The sequence below is a fragment of the Pagrus pagrus genome (genome assembly GCF_965226575.1).
Source record: "Pagrus pagrus genome assembly, chromosome: 4".
In the NCBI taxonomy this organism is placed as follows: Eukaryota; Metazoa; Chordata; class Actinopteri; order Spariformes; family Sparidae; genus Pagrus; species Pagrus pagrus.
Window position 1 is genome coordinate 10,169,734 of NC_140188.1, and position 23,363 is coordinate 10,193,096.

At 41.0% G+C, this 23,363-nt stretch overlaps 2 protein-coding genes across 2 annotated transcripts in view; one reads left to right on the forward strand and one right to left on the reverse strand.

Annotated features, from left to right (window-relative positions):
- The window catches only part of rtn4rl1b (reticulon 4 receptor-like 1b), a 155,681-nt gene extending 153,249 nt beyond the window's left edge, over window positions 1-2,432 (reverse strand). Inside the window, exon 1 of the mRNA XM_084350327.1 lies at window positions 1,492-2,432. Coding sequence (XP_084206453.1) covers window positions 1,492-1,504 — 13 coding nt within the window. The 5' untranslated portion in view covers window positions 1,505-2,432. The remainder of the gene's footprint in view (window positions 1-1,491) is intronic.
- Window positions 2,433-3,459: 1,027 nt separating this feature from the next.
- dph1 (diphthamide biosynthesis 1) overlaps window positions 3,460-23,363 on the forward strand; it is a 60,497-nt gene continuing 40,593 nt past the window's right edge. The window contains exons 1-3 of the mRNA XM_084350326.1: window positions 3,460-3,571; window positions 7,686-7,835; window positions 17,303-17,366. Coding sequence (XP_084206452.1) covers window positions 3,493-3,571; window positions 7,686-7,835; window positions 17,303-17,366 — 293 coding nt within the window. The 5' untranslated portion in view covers window positions 3,460-3,492. The remainder of the gene's footprint in view (window positions 3,572-7,685; window positions 7,836-17,302; window positions 17,367-23,363) is intronic.

Genomic DNA, 23,363 nt, shown 5'->3' on the forward strand with positions numbered 1-23,363 from the left:
CTTGAGGATCTGTTCATGATAATGATACATTATCAATAGAAATAGCGTTTACCAGCATGGCCATTAGTCTGACACAACACAGAGTCAGGCATGTTTGCTCATACATTTGAACAGTAAAGAGCCTCGTCTGGAAACATCCTCACCATCGTGACTCACGCTAGTTCTCACCCCCCCAAAAACAATCCAGACGTATCACTTTCTCATAAATGATAAGAAGATCAGCTACGACGAGCTGTCAACATGCAGCTTGAGACAATAGGCCTTCCCTCGAAGCTGTTCCAGCTATAAGCACTCATCAACCATGGTGTGTTTCATCTCGACTGTTGGAACAGCAATAATCGATCTGATGGCAACGAGAAAAAACATGCTGTTTTTCTCAGCCCCTGAGGCACGCAGCAGAAAACACACACACACGCACTAACAAACAGATGGTTTTTCACAAGACAGACTGAATAAATACAAACACAACACGAGCAGTGAGTGGTGTATAGTGACCCCAACCAAGCAAGTGTCTGTGAGAGGCTCCTGAGTATCTCTTGAGCTGCTCCGGCTTAATACAAACTGCTTTAAATAACACAACAGGAAAGCAGGCTCCTTCTCAGTCATGACAAAGTGCTGTGCAAGGCTAGCTCTTGATGCAGTGGCTCGCAAAGTGGGGTCTGGGGACCTCCGAGGGGTCCCCGAGGGGCGCTCCAGGGGCCCCAGCAAAATGAGGAACAGTTTAATTTCAGTACTATTTCGCTCCCTTGATGATAGCACAATGGGCACATGTATTACTGTAATCTATTCTCATTAGAGGTTTAACTCTCCCTACTGTTGTCAGACACCCAGTGCAGACAGTCATGCAGCTGTACGGCCAATTAAAGTCAAACCTAGAGAGAAAAGGGGAAAGAAACGCTCCATGGGACACAAATCATCAGATAAGAGTGTGTGGTCTACATTGTGTGTTTATCTTGATATTAAAAGTTTGAGGAGCTCGCCCCCTTTTTTATGAGGTGCTTAAAGGTCTGGAGTGTCGATATAGCGTGTAGCCAGAGGAGAATAACCTTGTGAACCGCGGTTTGATCCATCACATCTAGATGTAGTGACACACACAGCCAAATAATAATGCTCGAGCGCTCGGAGAGATAGCCTTGTGACCCGGGTACAACTCATAAACTGCAGTGCGGCATCAGGCGTATTAATATCACACAGTCGTCCCCATGTTTCCTTACACAGATGAATATTTCATCCACCGGGAGCCCTTCATGTGCGTGTTGTGCAAATTAAAGAATGGCGCATCGCCTGTAATAACACATCTGCGGGGCAACGTGGCGCATTAGGAGCGTGTCATGTTTAAACATCTGTTTCATAAGCGTAAAAAGTGCTGGTTTTTACGCACATCGGCAGGACGAGGCAGGATCCGCCTCACAGCCTGGATGGTGTTGATAAAAAAGGCAAAACAGCAAAATCGACTGATTAATTCTGGTGCCGAAGTTGAGACTCACTCACCCCTTTTGAACATCTTTGCAGGCCTATGTGTATTTCGTCTTCTGTCCTCTGAGAATCATCTATTCTTATATTCCAGACTTTAAACTTGTGCGCTTTAGTTGTGAAGTTGATCCGGAGCGTCTTCGTGGCTCGCCGCGTGAATGTCAGTCGTCACACCTCGGGGTTGTCTCGCGATCCTCCGGGTAGAGTTGCGCTGCAGACCGCCGTGGATTTGATAAGAAACACCGACAACAAACATAAATCTCCCTTTCCACAAAGTCTGGCGCACCGTCGCAGCTGGGAAATTAGGCGGCAATCATTGCGAACCGGGCGCGCAAAAACCATCCCCTCCTCAGTCCGAAATGCTGATAACTCCAGTGTGGTGTGTGGTGTGTGGTGGTGGTGGTGAGCAGGAGGGGGGAAAAAGGTGAAGTTGTCCGATACAACCTCTGATAGCCAACTGCTTTTTAAGGCGCAAATGACCGCGGAGGCTGCAAATCAGTTCTGGGGGCAAGTCGACGGTGAGCACAAGCTCACAAGCAGTCCTCCCCCCAAAAAACACAGATATTTAAATTCAAGTGGCCAATCTGAAATTCTTCCCCTCGGTGCTTCAGAGCCATTCAAATCGCATCATATTCGTTAAAATCTCTAATTAACATAAGTTATTTGGATTCACATTCCGCCTCTGATGTCGGATTATAAACGCAGACTCCTCAAATCCTCCTTAATAATGTAGACTTTGATGCCTCCGGTTTCCTTAATATCCCCTCTTTCTTTTTCAGCTCTCCTCTCCACTCGTAATTGTTCACATGTCTGTGATCTTGTCTGTGAAGATCTCTCTCTGCTTTTCCACCTATGGCTCAGAGCTCGCTGATGCGCTCAAGGAGGGAGAAAGTGTGTTGTACCGCCTCAGCCCCTCCACCGGGCAGCATCTCACTCCGTCCCCTCTCACTGCCTCTGTCCCCGTCTGCGCCAGCCGGAGACACGCTGCTCCCTGACACCAGAGGTCTTCATAATGAATCTGATATGACACAACGGGACAAGAGACTCACATGGAGCAGCTGTGTGTTTCCCAGTGGACGAGACATCAGGGGAGATCTGGGATGTTACTCATTCTGGTGCGGGGAAAAAACAAAAAAACAAACAAACTGCTGATCAAATAGCCTCAATTCAAATCAATATCAGATAATGCATTAGATAACTAATACACACACACACACACACACACACACACACACACATTGCAGTGCATAGCAAGTGATAATAATTTTACTCTGCATGACATTATTTATTGAACAAGATTTACAATTGAGGCATTTTTAAAAAACAACAAACTTTTAATTATATTAAATATTATATAGACTTGGTCTACAATATATATTATGTATGTATATGTTTATGTTTAAAGTTAATGTGTTATATTATTGATTATTTTATGTTTTATCTTCATTTTAGAGGCTACTTATTCTATTTTGTTTCTTATCTATTTGTGCTATATTTATTTTACTGTAATCGTATTCTTATTATTATATTATTCTTATTTTATTTTAACAATGTCCATCAGTGTAAACATAGGGCTGCTCAATATATTATCCTATGTTTTACTTTATATTTTATCTTCATTTTGTTTCACTATACTTACTTTTATTTTACTTAACACGTCAGTCAGTGTATAAATTATTTTATTTTATATTTATTTGTTATCAGTTTTATATTTTACCTTCATTTTGTGTCATGTGCTTTTGTTTTTCATACTTTGTTTTATTTACCTGGTATGTAAAGCACTTTAAACGGTGTATAAACAGCGCTATATAACTTGTTACTGATTATAATATAATTCAATTATCGCCACTGCGGACAAAGGACACTTTAACCTGTAGAGATGTATCATAATAAACTGTTGCAGCCTGTCGGAGCGGTCCACATGTCCCTGTCCCGTTAACTCACATCGATTACATCGGTGATCGACTTCTCTCCTCTCGCGCATCTTCACTCGATTGGTTTCGCCTCCCCGCTCCTCACATGTGTCCTGTTTGGGAGAGGAAAAACATGGCAGCGCCCACGACTGAAGTCCAAATTGTCCCTGCCAAAAAGCCCACAGGTAAATATTAACGTTGAATACGTGATATATAAAATAATAGACGGAGAGAGAGATAATTAATGAGTTTAGGGAGATATTTTACTTCCGCGTTGACGAGCCGCGGCTGTGCCGACGTGAAGCTTGTTTTCAGGACAACAGCACAGCAGTTTGGCCATGCTGTTTAGTGGCTATCCAACCTGTTCACAATAATCCACTTACATGACGAAACATTTGCTTTTTCAGCCAATTGTTAGCATGAAATCCGCGTGAGTGTGATGACTCACCGGACTTCGTGACGAGCCCGGAGTGGATGAGGAGTGCGGCTCCACCAGGCTGGCAGATTAGTTGTGTCGGTAATGAAAGGCGGCTCATTGTTACCAGGAGTGTCATCACTCTTGTCATCTCGGGTTTTTTTTTATGCATTACAACAGAAAGGTCACTATCTCTACATGGTCTTCTTAAGAAATCACCTTAAAGCTGCAACATTTTCTCTGGTTACATGATTGTGGAAATATGAACAGCACATCTCAGATGATGCAACATTGCTCCATTGAATTGAATTGAATTGCAATGTCTGATTCTGCTGTGTTGGATTATAGTGTTTTGTTTTTCCTGACGCTTGTGCAGAGACGGGCAGCTGCATGCGTGGGAAAGGAAGTGGTTTTAAGGGAGAGAGCAGAGATTGAAGCTTTTACAGGATGAGTGTGATCTGCTGTCGATTGTAACTGTGTTCGCTTGACAAAAGGAAAGTTTGGCCTACATCCTTCCTCTTGGAAATCATACACTGTTTCCCACAGCATGACACTGCAAATGCGATCACGATTGCACCATGTTGGCAAACTTTTTATTCAATCTGTTCTTTAAACTGTATTTTGAAAAAGGAATACAAACCTGGGCTGCAACTATTGGTTATTTTCATTCTCAGTTATTTCCTTGATTCATTTTTTACTTGTTTGGTCTATAAAACATCAGAAAAGGATAAAAAATATTGATCAACGTTTCCCAAAACTCTGAATGATATCCTCAAATGTCTTGTGTTGTTCACAATCCGCAGATAATCAGTTTATTGTCTGACAGGAGTCAATAAACCAGAAGATATTCACATTTAAGTAGCTTTTATCAGAGAATTTAAACTTTTTATTTCTATAAAAATGACTCAAATGGAATAATCAGTTATCATAATATTAAGCAATTATTTTGATAGTTGAAAACATCAATTGTTGCACTTCCTTTCTTATATTTAACAGTTACATACATGTCACCGAGGATGTTGGAGAGGACTGTATCATCCGACTTGGTTGACCTGTAAATACTGGCACCAGCACTTCTTTTTGTGTCTCTATTATTTATTTCTTTTCTGATTTGTTTGGTTGTTGTTTGTATCCATGTGGGAATATACACCGATCAGGCATAACATTATGACCACCTGCCTAACATTGTGAAGGTTCCCCTTGTTCAGCCAAAACAGCTCTGACCTGTCAAGACGTGGACTTAAGACCTCTGAGGGTGTCCTGTGGTGTCTGGCACCAGGGCGTTTTATAGTGGATCCTCTGGGTCCTGTATGTTGGGGGGTGGGGCCTCCATGGATCAGACCTGCTCCATTGTGATGAGATGATCAGTGTTATTCATGTCACCTGTCAGTGGTTTTAATGTTGTGGCTGATCGGTGTATGTTTCATACAATATATTAGGCAACCTACAAGTGCAATTATTGTGTAAATGCTGATTATTCTGAAAAAAACAAAACAAAACAAAAGTATATAAATTGTTGCACGCTTGTCACAACCGCAAAATATACAAAGACACTGTTTTGGGTGAGGGCATATGTAACAGCTCAGCTTGTAAAGGGAAAGGGAAGCGACATAAAACCAGTTATTTTTGGTAAAAACGAAGTTAGTCCTTTGCAGGGAGCTCAGAACTACAAACAAACATGAGTGAGGCAAACTACAAAGGAAAAGGACTAATGGGCGCTGTTTTACATCAAAGAAATCATTATAACCAAAAGAGGACTCTTAAAAATAAGAGCTGCTAACTATTCTTTAAAAAGCAGGAAAATAAAACCTCACTATCTAACCGAAAACATCCAAAACAGCACCGCTAAACCTGCTGTCTCTAAACAAATACACTGTGTACCTAACAGTGTGTGCGCAGCAGCGGTATTAGTCATTAAAACTAAGCCCGACTCAGTCTCAAGTAGTTCAGCCAAGTGTCTTAGTACTGGCTTACAAGTCATTAACACTAATCGACACAGCATTGACTTAAAGGTGCCCTGTGGGGTCTTCTTGCAAACAAAAAAAAGTCATATTTATAGTCAGTGCGTCACTAAAATGTATATTAATTAGTTGTATAGTGTGAAACTGTGAACAAACAAGAGATAAGCAAAATGGGGGGTCACTGATACAGTATGGCAAAAGCTCCATAGTGCTACTAGCGGGTCAAGAAGAGGCAGGCCGGCGGAGGGCCGCACTAGATGCCGCTCCAATCAGGATCTTTTTGTTGTCAGACAGAAGCAGGAGATGGTGGCAGCAGGTGGCTTCAATCAGGTGCAGGGGAGCACACATCCTAATCAGCATAAAAGTCAAAACACTACAGGGAGAGTTAACCACATGAGGGACGGGCAGTCTGCAGCCATAACCGCATATATTAAATCCTATATTCTGTATATTGGAAACAGTATTATAACACTATAACAGGAGCTCTTTGCAGGAGTTACTGGTCTTAGGTGGCTTATATGGAGTGAGATGATGCAGGGCTGTAGAAAGAGGGGTGAAATGTGATGATCATGCTTATGGCCGACATCAAAGAAGGGTATAACAAGATTTAGTTGAGAAAAGGTGTTTTCTAAAAAAGTTTAGTGCAAGTACGAAGAGACGAGGAAAGAGTTCTCCCAGAGATTGTGTTTAATCATCTCTAAAATAACAACAGATGGAGCAAGAGCGGCGATTTTGATTAACTTCATTTTCCTATTTTTTATTTAAATTAATTTGGGATTTATATGTTTCACTTTGTGTATTTAGAATTTACGATTCAGATATGTGATTTACTCAAAAATAGCTCAAGTCAGTGGATTGCAGCGGTAACAAAGCAGGAAATGGTGTCATCCTGGCCTGATGGCAAAGATTTATATAGAAAGTAGCTCAATAGCTACATGAATTATGACTGCAATGTGTGACTGTTTAAAAAGTTTTACATTTACATTTCCGGAGGACAAATAATCCTACAAATAGAATACAGTATCACTTTGAATGTCATTTATTGAGTTATTTATTGAACTCAACACAGAGCCAGGCAAGTCAGAGTAAAGCAGTGCAATGCCGAGTACCAATTAGCTCATAAAAATGTGAATGTTATTAGGCTATAAAAAACAAATTAATACAAAGTGCTGGTTCAATCCCTTTGGTAGGAAGTTGATTAAATGTATGTGTAAACTGCTGAAGCATGGACAAAAGCCTCTGTTGTACAACCCAAAGAGGTCGCTGTGACCTCTATACTCTTTGACATGTGAGGAGGTTCAGGTTAAAAGACCTCGGGCTGTCCCTGCTGCTGGATGGAGACTGGACTCCAAGAACATGCCCTTCTTAATCAGCTTGTTTTTCTTGAATTTATCCAGCCTGTTGAAAGTGTTTTTGCTCTCGTTGCTCATCAAAACAGAAACCGACCTGAAAGAGCAATTTTATTCATCAGTCCCCAAATAAGATTGTAGATTGTGATCAAAATAATTCTGCCTGTACTTGAGAACAAGTGGGGCTACATCAAACTTCAAACACTGCCAGCAAAATCTGAGCCAAATCGCTCTCAGCTTTGTTCCCATTACAGCTGGCATTTCAAGCTTCCCAGTCGCTTGTACATAGAAAATTGAAAATGAAAGATGCTACGAGGACAAATCTTCAGTGCTCTTCTGTTCCTCCCCTCTCCACCTATTAAAAGTTTGTGTTCGGAAAGTGACTTTCCTGCACTGTAATGCCCCCTCCCCACACGCAGACTGTAGCACATGTCTGAAGCCTGTTGTGTCATGTGCCCTTTCGTGTGACGGTCTGTAAAATGTACATAGAGATGGTTTCGTTAGATGTGGCGACCTTGATTCGACCCGTGTTCACCGCATTGCTAACAGCTCAATCATTTGACTTTCCCTTCAGTCCGAGGACCACGGCGGGTAGCCAATCAGATTCCAGATGAAATCCTGAAGGACCCTGAGATACTGGAGGCGATCAAAGCCCTGCCTGCAAATTACAACTTTGAGATCCACAAGACGGTTTGGCGAGTGAGACAAGCAAATTCTAAGAGAGGTGAGCTCTATTATTTTCGTATTTTAAGACAGACGGTTGTACTTTGTTGGACTTTAAAATTGCAGGGAGAAACTGTGGACTGTGGTAACACCTATTCAAGGCTGTTCTCTACATTAGCAACATAACGTCAACATCAGAATTCATTAATATTAGACTCTAGTCTCTCATGATTTCAATGCTGGTAATCTGGTCTTGTTACTATGCAAAAACAATGCAAAGCAGCCATGCCTAGGTGTGTGGTTTGTCATAATCCAGCAGCACTTTGAAATGATGTGCATGTTTCTTGATAAGATTCATAACACATAACCCAGTAATTCACACCACCTGATTAGTCCTGGGTGTGTGTGTTTTTTTTAATATCAGGTCTGTACTGACTGTCAGTGGGAGCCAGCTCATGAAAAGACTGCAGATTATGTAGGAGATAGTGAAAGTGAAGTACCGTGTGAGCCATCAACAGTGATTCTCAAGTCTCTGCTTCTTCTTCTTTTCCCCGCTGATTTTGTCATTTTGAGATATAGCTGTGTCTTAAAATTGCAAGATTGAAAGGGGACTGACTGCACCCCTCTAAAGGTTCTTGGTGGTATATTGTTTTTTGTTCAGTTTTTTTATCATCACCCAATAATGGTAAAAGGGCAAGTGGAACAATGACATTATCTTCAGACGTCAATAAAAGGCAGTTCCAGAGCAACAAAAACCGGCCTGCCTGTTGCCATAGAGCAGAGCAAACATCAATGTCAGCGAAGCCTCCCACAGTGCCCACTCTCTGTTAATCCTGAGGCTACAGTCCTACTGCAGGCCTTGCTACAAGTCAGATATCTTTTTTTTGCTCAGATCTGATTATTCTATTTGATGATGCCATTTCTTAAGTGTCCCAAATCCTGTATCAGTCTATATGACCTCCATCCTGAAATAACACCAAGGAACAAAAAGATATCACAACAAAAGATATGACGTCAAGGCCAGTGTCGGATGAATAGATTCATTTTAAGACTGGGTTTGAAATGTTTGTCGTTTCAGAGGCCAAGTCCTGCTTTCAATACAGGTCAAAAAAAGACATAAAAATGTGATTCTTCTATATGTTTTTATTACACTGCATATCTGTGTAGCACGGATGCTGAAATCGGAGCTTGAGCACCATCAGCTGCAGTGTGAGTGCAGCTTTCCAACTCTGTCAATAACGCATAGGCAACCCCCAGACACCCCCCACCCTCCCCGCCGAAGATCAAAGACGGCTAACACATCCTCCTCACAAATTCAGTGTTAACCGGCTCCAAAACACACTGGACACGGAGGTGCACTCTGCTTCACTTTGGTGACCAATGAGAGTGAATGCACCGTGAGGGAAAAAGCTTGTTTTTAAATCACGTAAGCACATGTGAACTTGGCACACTCTTATTTTCTAGTTTCAGAAGCTTCTAGTGGTTTGTATTTTCTGTTTTACTGATGTCCAGGATTGAGTTTTTATGTGTCTTTGCATTCCTCAAAACCTTATTGTAGAGCTCTACTAAATGTATTTTTTCTCAATTGAAGCTTCTATTGAGCTTTTTCAAAAAAGTCATCATATTTTATGACATCATTACCCTAAAAAGTAACAAAATCCTCAAACAAAAATCCTCAATTTGAATATAGTGATTCATCGGATTAAATGGAGCGCATAGCAAATGCAGATACATCATTTTGATCTTTGCTTTATGTAACAACTTGAATAATTTACTTTAATAGTGTCCGAGCTGGAGCAGATTTCTTGTTATTATGCGTTATATAAATGTAATTTATGGTGCTGTGAGAATGCTGAGTAAAGGTGCAGCGATTCTGGAGAAAGACAGATGATTGTTGAGTCTCATTTCCAGGTCGTCGAATGCAGATCTGTCCGAACCAGTGTAGGAAGTTGAAGACCTGGAAATATAGCTCAGTAGACAATTTTATTTCTCCAGTATCCCTGGATAGACATACAAAAAAAAACCCCTCAGCTGGGCAGTATTTGAATGTTGATTTAGAACTCAAATTAACTTCTTTACAGCTTTTACATACAGATGATTGCACAGTTGTCAGTCTTGTTTAGTGTAAAACTTACAGATAACGTTTCAGATTGTGACCAAAACGTTACAGTACTTTTTCACTTAAAGCAACATTATGTAGAAATTGGCATTTTGTGCGATATACCGCCCCCCACAGTTTCTGAGTGCAACACCAGTGTCGTAAAATACAAATCCCAGGTCTGTAACAATTTGTCAGACGTAATGTAGGTGCTAACTACAAACAAATGTTATGTCATTGAAAACTTGTATCTTGAAGTAAGCTGAAGTTATCAAGTCAGAAACAAGTGATAGGGGGTGGAGTGGCTGAGACAGAGACACCATTCACCCTATTACAAGACACTGAACCATCAGAATGATTTCGAAGCTGTTTGAAAAGTTACATAATGTTGCGTTAATCAAAGAAATAAGCAGATCCATCAAAAATGAAAACATTTGTTAGCTGCAGCCCTAACTGAGCCTAAAAATAAATGCCAGCAGTCTGTGTTAGACAAATCAAGTGAGTGTCTTTCAAAGTTACATTATTCTTAATATAAAATTAAACAATAAAAACGGGGCGGCTGTAGCTCAGTGGGTAGAGCAGGTTCGAACCCTGGCTCCCCTGGGCGGAACTGAGCTACATGCCGAAGCATCCTTGAGCAAGATGCTGAACCCCGAAATTGCTCCTGATGCGCAGTTGGCACCTTGCGAGGCAGCCTCTGCCATCAGAGGGCCCTGCGATGAGCTGGCGTCTCACCCAGGGGTGTACCCTGGCCTTCGCCCATTGAGAACTGGATTTGGCCCCAGTAGCCCCGCAACGCCCCGAAAGGGGGGATAAAGCAGCAACACCCCGCGACCCTAATCAGGAATCAAGTGGACAAGAAAATGAGATGAGATGAGAGACAATAAAAACAGCATTTGGTAATAAACAGCAAAAACCGGTAGCTCTCCACTTGCAATCTGTAACTTGGACTGACGGAGCCTCATCTTAGCTTTGATTGAACATAAGAATCCATTTGGCATTGCTTTTGGGAAGAGATCTCTCAAGAGTGATTACAGCAACCACAACCTGTTATAACAAACATATGGGCATGTGAGTGTTGGTGTAAGTGTTCTTTAGTGGCAGATGTACATATGTTTCGGCCCACATACATTGATGTTTATATTGATTTTTTTCCTTGTGTTTGGTTTTCCGTGTGAAACAGGTTGTAAGTTCTTGTTACAATGTCGGCCTCCAGCCAAGAAAAAACACGTCCTTCACGAATGTAAATGTCAGAATGTGTAGTCGTTCGGTCGCTCTTGCCTTGGGTGGAAATATGCAGATGGCATGCCAAGAGGATTGAATCATGATGTCCCCGTGGGGAGCTTGTGGTTTACCACAGCTTGCTGGCTTTGCTTTTTTGTTGTGTGACTTCTTTTTATTTTTTTCTATCGGAGCTCGTCGTCCCTCTCTGAACTCAGAGAGCATAACTCACCTCGTCACCCCTGTCTCTCTCTCTTCTTCTTTGCGTCCATCTGTTTCTCTCAGCCTTTGAACTGCTCTCATGCACCGTGCTTTTAAAACAGAGGACTGAGGAACATGCTGAAGAATTTGATTGTAGCAGGCCAGCCTCTTTTTGTTCTCAGTATATTGGAAGTCTAAATCTTTGTGTTGCTTTGACTAATTTTCTTATTTTCATTTAATTATGTGTTGTTTTAATATAATCTGTCTGCATCTCCCCCTCTTCACAGGAGCAGCTTGGAGATTCTCAGCTTGTTTAGAGTTTCTCTAAGTGCTTTTGGCTGTTTGCTGTTGTGACTACCTTCACACATTCAGTCATGATAAAGACAAGTGAAAAAAAAATGTAATTAGATGATAATGACTCCTGCTTGAGTCTAGTATGTTGTTTATGGAGCAACAGTTGTTTGAGCAATGCTTGGAAATGGAAGTCAGACCAGAACAAGACCCTAACACGAGAACACAATTAAGAAGGAAGCATGGGATTTATCCATGTTTTTCTGAAATATGACTAATGCGTCAAACTTTTCAAATTTTTCAATAATGTTTGGCCATTGGGGTTAAAAGGTCCAGTGTGTTGGATTTAGTGGAAACTAGTGGAGTTGTTGCGGTTTACAACCAACTGAACACCCCTCGTCTCACCCTCCACTTACGTTGGAAGCTTAAAATGTGAACTTACAAAACACAACAATTCACAGTTTCAGGTCTGTTACTATTATAGAGACTGAACCCCCCTCAATCTTTTCTGACGTGTGATTGTGAACAACATGACTTTGTCTTCCAGCTCAATTCATTCTTACCATTTTGTCACAGCCTTTTGTTTTACAACTTTGTTCAGCCTGGCACACAATAACTGAATCCCATTCGGAAAAACAGAAATTAGACAAGACACAGAGATGAAGCCAAAAAAAGCAAAAAGCACTACAGCCTTGAGCGTCTTGGGGGACCTTAAATTCATGAAAGTGTTTCCCTGCTGGGTCTGTGAAAGGCCTGGGGAGTTGTTCTGTTTTTCCATGGTCTTCACTCTCAGTCTTAACTACAGACAATCAAAAGATTAGCACAGTTGACAGTTTCTTTTTAGATGTTTCCCTGAGCTTCGAGACAAAAAGCAACATGTGGAGCGTTTAGTTCCTTCTTTTAGTTTCTGCAATTTTGTCCCGTGGTACATTAACTTTTATGAGGGGGCGGTGTGTGGGAAAATTAGAGAAAAGTTGGAATAACAATTAAGTTCTTAGAATCTAACAAAATATTCCCAAAAAGTTAGGACGCTGTGTCACCAACAACGGTTTTACAAAGTGTTCCCTAGCCCATGCAGTAATATCTTTAAGACAATCATGTGTTTCACAAAGTGTTGAACCTCGTCCCATCCTTGCTTGTGAGCGACTGAGCCTTTCGAGGATTCACCTTTCGTACCCAGTCATGACACAATCCAGTGAAGCCTTCCGCAGCTTTCCCAGTCTTTTGTCCAACCTGGTTTGAAACATGTTGCTGGCATCAAATCCAGAACAAGCATATATGTACAAAAATCAACAAGGTTGATGCAGTAGAACATTAAATATGTTTTCTTTGTACTGTTTTCCATTGAGTGTAAGTCGAAAAGTCTTTGTCAGATCTGTGTTTAACAATGACACTGATGAGTTGCTAAGCCACACATGGTCCACCCCGCTTATCAGAACAACAACTCTACAGTGTTATCTGTTATTCTGTGTTGTCAGGGAGACCGAGTCAAGCAATTTCAATCCCTGAATATGTCTGTGTATGTACTGCAGAAATTGACAATAAAACTGACTCTGACTTTTGACTTTTGACTTTGACATGAACAAAACATCTATCTGCGGCCATGGCTGGTGACTTGTTTTTTTCCAAATTAATGAATGCTCCCTTTCTAAATCATCTCTTTTACAGAACTACTCTTTCATCCTCACATACAAAACGACTCCCCAGTCAGCAGTCTAAGATGGCCTTTTCTCCTCCGTCTGAACAGCATGTTCCTTTATAGACGACATGACAGCAGTGAGAGTGTTAGCTGCCAGTGTAAAGTTCAAGCAGATCATAGTCGGTGGTATCCACAGACTGGACATGCGGACATGCTGGACATGGTGGATTTATGTGTTTTCTGACTATAGGCTTATTGATAAATTAAAATCGATAAAAATACTGTATGTGCATACGATAACATATCTTTGTGGAATTTTGCCCTCATTGTGTCCAAATTCAGAGGCTGTTTGTGTGAATTTAGGTCATACTAATGAGTTGAATTTTTAAAAGTTGTATTGGTTAATTTATATGTTTAATGTATTAATGAGGGTGGAAATAAACAATGCATAATACAGTACAATACAAAAAACAATATAAAATACAGCCTTCAAAATAACCAATCAACACCTCTCGTAAGCATTTAAAATATATATATACATATTATCATGGGACTGTTGTGTTAGAGCGCATTAGTTCTAGCTAGGTGTACTTAATAAACTGGCAGCTGAGTTCATTAAAAGTATCCCTTTGATTATTTAATCATGTCCCCTTTTTCCAATATTGGAGTACACAGAAGACAGGCATGCACTACCATCTGCATGCCACATTGATTTGTCACATCTAGCCTGTATTCACACACCCAAAACTAAATAACACCCCAAAATTGCATTTTTTCTATTTTAAAATGACTTGTAGGTTGCAGCTAGACTAGAAAGAGCCAATGAATTTTGCATCTTGCATTGTTTACAGTACATCACCCAAGGAAGAGTCACGTGATGTAAGTCATCCAATCAATGTAGCCATCCAGTTGGCTACGTCACTCTAATGGCATGTTCACACAGCGCATATCTGCTAGTCAGTGAGGTTATGTGAAGTTCGGAAACCAAAGCGAATGAACAGTAAATGCCACAATCTCTAAGATTCACTTGAAAAGTAGATTGTAGACATCATCAAGATTGATCAGGATCTAAAACCGTCAGATCGCCCACATGGTTTAGGTGCTGGAGTGCACTTCCAAGGGAAGAAGCAGTTTATCATCCCTGCGTGCCAACTCAAACATGCATTTAAAAACATCCAGTCCCACCTCTGGCGTCTGATTCACCTTTCGCCGAAGGGAGCAGATGGAGAAAGCTCTTTGCTTCTGTCAGCTGTGGCAGAGGTGTGCTCCGAAACCTTTCTCTGTTAATAAACTTGCCCTTTTCCAGGTAATGACCTGTCTCTCACTGTCTGCATGAGCGCCCGGTGATCCCTTAACCTTTCATCAGTAAGAAACGCTCTCGCTCCTCCTCTTCGCTCTGCTCCATCTATCACTCCATCTCATGACCATCATCCCTCCACCTCTCTGGCCTTTTGCCTGTCCTAGCTTTTATCGTTTAATGCTGTCTGGCACTGAAGTCTCGAAATTGTTTCAGGCCTAGTCATGTGAAAACGCTGCGTGGGCTGAATTCAACGTCTTCAAATTGTAAGTGTCTACTGAGACCTTGATGGATTTATTGAAGTAAGGTGTGACAGAGTTTGACTGGGAGAAAATGTCACGGTTGATTGAAACAAAGCCTTTTGTGCTCCAGGTGCTCGCTTCATATGTCAGATCCGGTGGCTCGGACTTCACGGCAAACTGGTCGACTCCTGGTGAATGCATGTTTGTGATCGCCTCAAATCTACATGAAACATAAAGAGATTACTGCTTCAAAAGGGGTAAATGGCAAAAAGAGAGGCGATGACTTTGGTTCTTGCTGACAGTATAGTCAAAAATAACCTCAAACGCCACACAGCAGACTGCTGAACATCAGAAACACGAATGTGAGGAATTTTAGCAGTACTCTGTTTCATATCACTGAAAACTCAGTCTCTTTGGGTTTAGAAGTGTTTCTCATAAGAAACAAGATATGTCGATATGTCACATGGGGCTCTGGGGGAAATTGAGACGAACATTTTTTCACAATTCTCTGACATTTTATGGTACAAATGAGTCCAATGAACTGAAAAAAATAATCAACAGATTTTCTTGAGAATGAAATAATCAGTAGTTGCAGCCTGAAATGATTTGAATTTTTCTCTCTGTGCATTTTAAAAAATTGCCATAATCCACCGTATTTGCTTTTCTAACTAATCTTCTCTCTATCACTCCTCTCTCTCATCCACTTCATGCTCTGATTCCTGCGCCGTTATTCCTCGCAGGGTTATACTTGTCATCATCAATATCTTAGAAGGCTCTGATACCAAGGTGTCGTCATGTTTAATTGATGACAAGATGGCAGGATTAATGTATACTAAATCATGGATTCTTTAGGATCTTTCCTGCAAAAAACCCACAAGACTTATCTCAAGAAAATCCCGGGACGACGGTGTACTTTGAATTCCAAGAAAACATTGTGATATTCTCTTGAAAGCAAAAGCTTTAAAGTTACAGTTCAGTTTGTCGGGAGATGAGCAAGCTAAAACATTTTGATTGATGTTGAAAGAAATCTTTGGCTGTGTCAAATTCATGCAATTATCTTTTTTATAGACATGTAAAACTCAAAGCAGTTAAAGTAATTTGAAACGATCCTCTGAGGAAATCAAAATTATAGACGGAATGATGTGAAAAGAAGATTGTTTATCGAGAAAATACAAGACATCACAAAGGGTAGCACGGGAGAGCTATCCAGAAGGATCGACTGGTCACTATAGATCTAAAGCTCACAAAATGGTTCTCCATATCAATACATTTTATTTATATCACACTTTTCTGATGCAGTTAATTGAACAAAACGCTAGTAATAAAATGTCAAATAGAAAAATAGGAAATTAGAACAGTTAAATGAAATGCTAATTAAATGAACAGTTTAGCAAAAGCTCCTGCATTAAGATAAGTTTTAAGGGAGCATTGACTTACACTGGCTGATTATTTTAAACCACATAACCACAACTCTCTGCTGCCTCATTTCAGAAGCTTTTTTTTTTCCATTTGAGCTCATTTATTTCAAATCCCCTGTACGCATATTTGTGGTGAGCTCATACTTATTGAGAGTCCTATAGAAAACACATAATTTAAATTCCCTTTTGCCCGCTACAACCCTCCTTTAATATACCCACACCTGCCTTTAAGAGGTGGAGAATCTTTCATGTAATACTGATCCCCGCATTTGCATTAGCAGCAAATCCAGCAGAAGGTGCAACCTGACATGATTTCTCCAGTCACCATTTGCATGCTTTTCCTTTAAAGGAATATGCACAGAGGAAAGAGCCACACTTCACTGACTGCACGCAGGGTGCTGTCGAGATGACAGGCAAACTGTGCTTCCAGGCCCCTCTCCACGTTTGATAAAAAAAACATGCCTGTTCCTCGATGCAGAGTGAGTCTGAAATGCGGCACAAACCACTTAGTAAATCCTGCCCTAAATGAGTTTTTTTTTTTTTCTCTCCCCCAACTAGTTCATCCCAGTTGGTGTCACACATCAGTAGATTAGTGGGTCCTTGGCTGTCAACACACAACACCGTCAGCACGACAAATGCTTGTTAATTGGTTGCTTGATATCGATTTCCTAGCAGCCCCGTCAGTTTGTCCATATTAAATTTTAGCTTTGAGACGTTAACTTGAGCGAAGCCGGTGAAGGAGGGTGTTTTTGTGTGTTTTCCGTAGCAGCAGAGAGAGTGAAAGTGTGACTCACAGAGCCGACGGCAGGCACGGAGACGGACAGGAAAAAGAGAGAGTTTAATGGCTCCGCGCAAGCCACGAGCTGTAGAGCTAGACCTGTGGTGATTGGTTTGGACTATATTTCCAACAGCCCGTCACTCGCTAAAATAAACGAACAGTACTACCGTGGCAGAGGGGAAATTGCCCTGAAATGTCACTATTTGCTGACAGTGGAGCACTCTGAACCAGTAGCAGAGGCTATGTATGGCTGCGCTGTTCAGGATTTATTAAATAACAAGTTGGTCCCACTCTAACACAAGTACGTAACTTTTCTGTTTGCCCTTTTCCTCACTCTGTCTAGTGGCTCTGCAGCTTCCAGAGGGCCTGCAGATGTTTGCCTGTGCCATCGCTGACATCATCGAGAGGTAAGGAATGAAGCTTTTTTTTTTTTTTATTATTTCAATTTAATAAAGTAATTTGAGAGCGTATGAGTGAGCAGCAGGTGGAGAAGTAAAGCCAGCAGCGTACCGACTTTAACTGCCGCGGCCACTTGGTTCTCATTAGGAGAGCGAGGGCTTTATCGTAATTCCCCGCCTTGGACTCAATCAGGGATTCAGCAGAAAATGAGACACGATTACGCTGTTTTAGGACAGAGCAGATATCACAGCCTCACTTGCTCGCAGTTGGAGGAGGGAAGAGATATTATTCTTGTTAATTACATCTTGTTTCAGTGTGAATATTGCCCTATTGCACACCGGCACTCGATCACACAGACACCTCAAAGTTTTTTCTCCTTCTTTATCCTGCAGTGAGAAGTGCTGCAGCATTAATGTGCTCTAAACCTAATAGTGTGTCTTTTTTTAACACTCTGTGGTTTGGCCTGCACCGGGCTTAATAAAGTGTGTACTTCAGTGCTCGGTAAACAGAAACACACATTCTTTTATGTGAGGGTTACAAGAAAAATCTGCTCTATTTTTCAATTTTTCTTCCTTGTTGTTGTCTCTGTGGTCTAACTTCACCTTCAGATGGCCTCCTGCTGTCTGGCAAGTGTTTTCTCAAAAAAAAAATGGCTGCTATCATTAAACACAAAGAGTGGATTCTTCACAGAGGTGTTATGTCAATGCTAACATGATTACGAGATGGACACGGTGAAGAATAGAGTGGCTGGAGCTGCCATAAGCTTTTCAATCTGGGTGGATATTTTATTTCACACAGGAAACTTGGATCACATCAGTTTGACTGTATTATTCTCCTCTTTCGCATGCCAAGACACATTTATTTACTATATTAAAGAAAGAACTTTGATCTCGCTCACAGACACGTTAGGCAGGGGGTTATTTTTCTCCCATACCTCAACTATTTTATCTATCTTCTCTTTTTACTCCAGTATTTTGTTCACCTTTTCTCCAGCTGTATCAGACCGCTATCGCTCTATCTTTCTATCACTCTCTTTACAGCCATTTCTACGCTTTTTTTTTTTTTTTTATCACAGAAAAGATGATAGAGTGAAGTTTTGATGATAGGGTCTGGTCTTATCAGTCCTGCTGCTATCAGACTGAGAGCTACCACCCTTTGAGGAAAGGCTTTTATACCACACTACTGCGCATTCCACATTTATATGTTCGAATTGTCACTGTCCATCATGGAGCCTGCTAAATCGGCCCCATCTCTCCTAATGAGAGCAATTAGCGGACACTAATTGCTTTTCCCACTGTCTTCATACCCCGTCCTCTATCGCCCGTCTCTCTGTGTTTTTCCTCCTCTCTTCGCCATCCACACGATTTCTCCCCCACACTGCGGCAGTGAAGATGGTTCTCACGGTTTCCCTTCATTAGGTCCTGCTATATAGTTTCCCCGAAGCTATTTAGCCACTGTCTGTGCTGTCTTACCGTGTAAGAATTTTCTTTGCAGTTCTAGTCTTTCTAGATTTAACAGATGGGTTCTTTGAATCCTGGATGAACATCAGTGCCTCTGAGAAGTACTGAATATCTACCATCTTGTGCACAGACTGACAGGTTGAGTATATAATTTGAATGACATCAACTGAGTTTGAGCACTCCTGTCTCCCTTTAAAAGAACAAAGTTACTGCTTTTCAAACTAAATGATGGACAAACATGTCCGTCATCCAGGATTGTTTAACTGCCGTTTCTACCTCACAGGACATTTCCACAACAGCTTGGTTTTTGTTTTTGCAGTTTTTTGGTTTCCTTTTGGTTATAATATCATTCTGCAAACAAAAGTAATTGTGGAGATCTGGGAACGTGGCCATATAACTACAACAAAGTCAGGGACGACAAAAACAAGGGTCAGGCAATTATGCAGATTGTAAACACTTGTAAACACAACTAGATTTTAGACAGATTATCTGAACCACTTCAGTTTTGACCTCTCTTGAAATGTTGGCAATAATCCCTATGTGCACACGAATTTGTCAGGTACTATAGTCCATCTTTTTTTTTGGCTCTTTTTTCCACTACCAAGTCAAATCCAATGCCTCATTTTGCTTAAATCTTGATCTGATGTGTATCTAACATACTGAAATAACTTGAGTAGCCTTCTAAATTCAGCACACCTTATTTTTCATCAGCTGCATGATTCATATAGAGCGGGCCCTGGTTCAAAACTGTTAAATTGACCTGCTTTAATTATTGATGTGATATTAAGGAAAGTTTAACTGGAGGAATGTGATTCTTGACGTTGACGTGATGCTGATTTGAGTTGAAAGAGAGAGAGAGCAGAGTGAAGCTTAATTTACCTCAGGAACAATCTTTGGCTGAGTGCAGACAGCGGCTTGTAGAGAGCACACAAACCCACAACAGCCAATTTTCATTTTGGCACGCCATCAAGTGACTCAGGGAATTATCGTTAATAAGGTATATCCTACCGTGGGCTACATTGTTATTTTAAACGGTGAAAGTGACAGTCAGGGCCCGCTTAAAATAAAAGGCTGGGACTCTAAAGGTTTGTACAATCATAGTTGCTAATAGGGAAAGACAGAGGAGATAAAACAGATTGCTTCAACCAGACTTTGTCGAATTCTGCCAAACTCTGTGTCAGGACAGAGTCAATCACCAGGGCAAATAAATAACTTTTCATTTTTATAGTGCTTTAGTGCCTTATGTACTGTAAGTGCTTGCAGTGCAGAGTGTTGTTGTCATTAGGAAAGCAAGAGCTACAACACCAGCAGGCTGAAGTGGAAAACCACAGTGAAGTACAGTAAAGAAATGATCAGATTTTGATGACCTTTATAGCCGACGTGATCCATTAAATTACATCCAGATTAGGCCCTTATTTGATACTTGGGATCGCCCCCGGACACCTCTAGCAAAAATTGTTTGGTTCACATATGCTTGGTTTTCTTCCAAACATAGTAACTTAGCTAAATTATCATTTCCAAAACTTTAACTTGATGGCAGGTGTAATATTTTGTCACCAATGGGAAGGATGGCCAAAGCAATGGCCCTAAAATATAAGCTCTAATAAACAAGAATATCCTGTGTCTTAGACTTTGTTTCATCTGTCATTGGACCACCAAAGATGGTGTATGACGGTGGTTAACTCAGTAGAGCAAGGTCGCATGAATCAGTGTACAAATCAGAGTCAGTACAAAGTGTACAGCAGAGGTGGTTGGTCAAAAGTCTACACCCAAATTTAGTTTAGGAATCGGTGTGTAGACTGGGACATGTCCTGTGCTATTCTCTGTGTCTAATTTGTGAGGAAGTCAGATCAGAGTCCACTGACTGTCACCCTCTTGCAATTACATTAAAGGACCATTGTACTGAGAAAGATATGATAAATACTGAATGTGTGACTGATTGAATGAGCCTTGTCATGAGCTGTGTAGCTGCTGCTTGGGTCTTCTCTCCATGCTGCGTGAAGTAAAGACATTTGATTCATTACACCGAGTCTGTAATTCTTCAGAGAATTAGCAACTCTCAAACTTCAGCATGGAGAAATTCTCTTACATAATACACACCCATAATATAAAAGTTGCAGTGTGTGGTGAAGCCCAAAGCCTGTCTCTAATTCCTCCCAAGATGTCCAGTTGCCTTAATACATTGAGATATTGTGACCTGGCTGACTGAGACTCTAAAGACATACTTTGCTTTTGTGATGGCCACAAGAATGGCAGTGTAAGTCGACAGCCACATCCTATCTAAGGGCTTATTGGAGCCCACGGTGAATCTGAGGTCAACACCATCTGGTGGCTCCTCACTGTATGATCTTCTATTTCGACGCGGGGATGAAAGTGCAACATTTGTCCAGAGGACCTTAAGGGACTCATGGTCTTGGTTCAAGTCTGTTTCCACTTCATACTGTAACCGGATAGAAAGTGCCATAGAAATCTCATTGGTTTTTGATAACAATCTCAACACAAGAGCTCAGAATTTGTCTGATCCCTTCAAAGGCTTATCCCGCAGGTGAAAACTGTCTGTTTCTGGATGTTTAATCTGCCTCCCAGATGAAACTGCTTGTTGGGGAGAAACCAGGATGTTCTGCTGAGAATCATGTCAACTTTTTTATCTCCCCCGAAAATGGAAAAATGAAATAAGTCAAGTATCTCATGTAAAACTTAACAATAACCACTGAGATAGAGAAGTATTTAAACCAGCCATCGCAGCAGCTAACATTTCAGAGCACTTTATTGTGGCAAAAACCAAGCTCGCTGTTGCATTGATGAAAATGTAGCAAATTGGCTTATCCAGCCATCCTAATGTGGGTCTAGCATAGGATTGGAGGGTGGAGTTGGGAGAGAGTGAATGACAGCAACCTTTGGATGATAGCATAGCTTATGTCAAGGGGTTACCAGAGGTCCCAGGAGTTGGGCGGCTCTGCCATCACCATCACTGCCACAGCCCCTGGTACTCATGAGATGGGGCTGAGGTCCATATCAAAATGGGGATGAAAAGGCTAAGCTGGCCTCAGAGTAAGGAGCTTCAGTGGGAGGGACTGCTAAGTCTTAATGAGGACAAGCTGCTCTGAATTGTGGCCATGCTGCAGTTAATACACTTAGCCCAAAACGCACACCCTTTACATATACACACTTTTACAGTCACAGTGTGCCATGCTTAATGTCATAAGCACTACATTTCTGTTTCAAGCATTAGCTCTCTCTCTGTGTGTGTGTTTGTAGGGTCATCTATTTATAAACTAACAATGGGGGGAAAGACGGGATCATGTACTTATTTTTTTTTAAACATTAACAATGAAACAGCATTACAAACTACGGCCCCCTAAATGACCTTAGAGTAGAGTCCAAACATTTCTGACTTCAAAGTGCTTTAAAAAAGAACTAAAACCAAAAATACATACATCAGAGTCACTAAAAATATGAAAAAAAATGGCAGATTAAAGCAAAATTTAAGAAGCAAAACTGGGGCAGAGCCATGGTTGCAAAGAGTCATCAGGATTTTAGCCCTGGCCTGGGAATTATTGACAAAACCCATCAAAGAAGACCCTTTATACAATAATAAAGCATATTTCCCTATAAAGACTGTGATCACCAATCAAAAGATAATTTAGCAAAAGACAGAGCCCTTTGTAGTAAAATGGACATTTATATACAATAATCCTCAAGTTCAAAGGTTCATTGTTGATGTTGGGAACAGCAGTTTTCTTTACATTACAACATTATGGTAAATGGACTGTATTTTTTAAGGCACACTTTCTAGTCTTAATGACCTGCTGCTCACCAGGAGCGATTATACACACTCACAAACCGATGGAAGAGCCACTGGGAGCAATTTGGTTCAGTATCTTGCCCTAGGACATTTCCACATATAGGCTACAGTAAAGAAATGCAGGGAATAGCATTTATTTCCTTTGATATACCCCTCCCCCTCCCCTTACACCTTCAGCTTTGAAGGCAATTACCATTAATATATACAAAAACATACAATCATCCAAAGTAGAGATGCTAAAATAAAACCTGAGCATTTTCAGATCGGTGGCCACTTGATAGTCTTCAGTCTAAATAACCATGTCCCCGTGTCTAAAACAGCAGTCCATTTATAACAGTGTCATCCTCCTTTATCTGATTCTCTCTGTGCGGTTTCATTTCATTCTTTACTCTCCCAGTGTTGACATTGTCGTAGAAAATCAAAGACCTATGTACTCTGCTTTCACTAGTAAACAAAAAAGAAAAAGCTTTCAGAGTAAAAGAAAGAATTGGTAACTTGTGCAGGCAGGCAATGATGCATGTGCTGTCACTGTACCATATGTTTTATTGCCTTTGATGGTATGCCAGCTGTCTCGTTCTAGCTTTGAAAGATACTTTTATGAACTTCCTTCAGTATTTACTGCTGCTGCTTTTGTGACAGTGGAGGAATATAAAGAGAGTAGCAGAAGCAGGGTGTGTGGGGCTGTCGCCATGTCCTAATCCTGAGGACAGCACTAGCATTTAATGTTCCCTCTCTGTTCT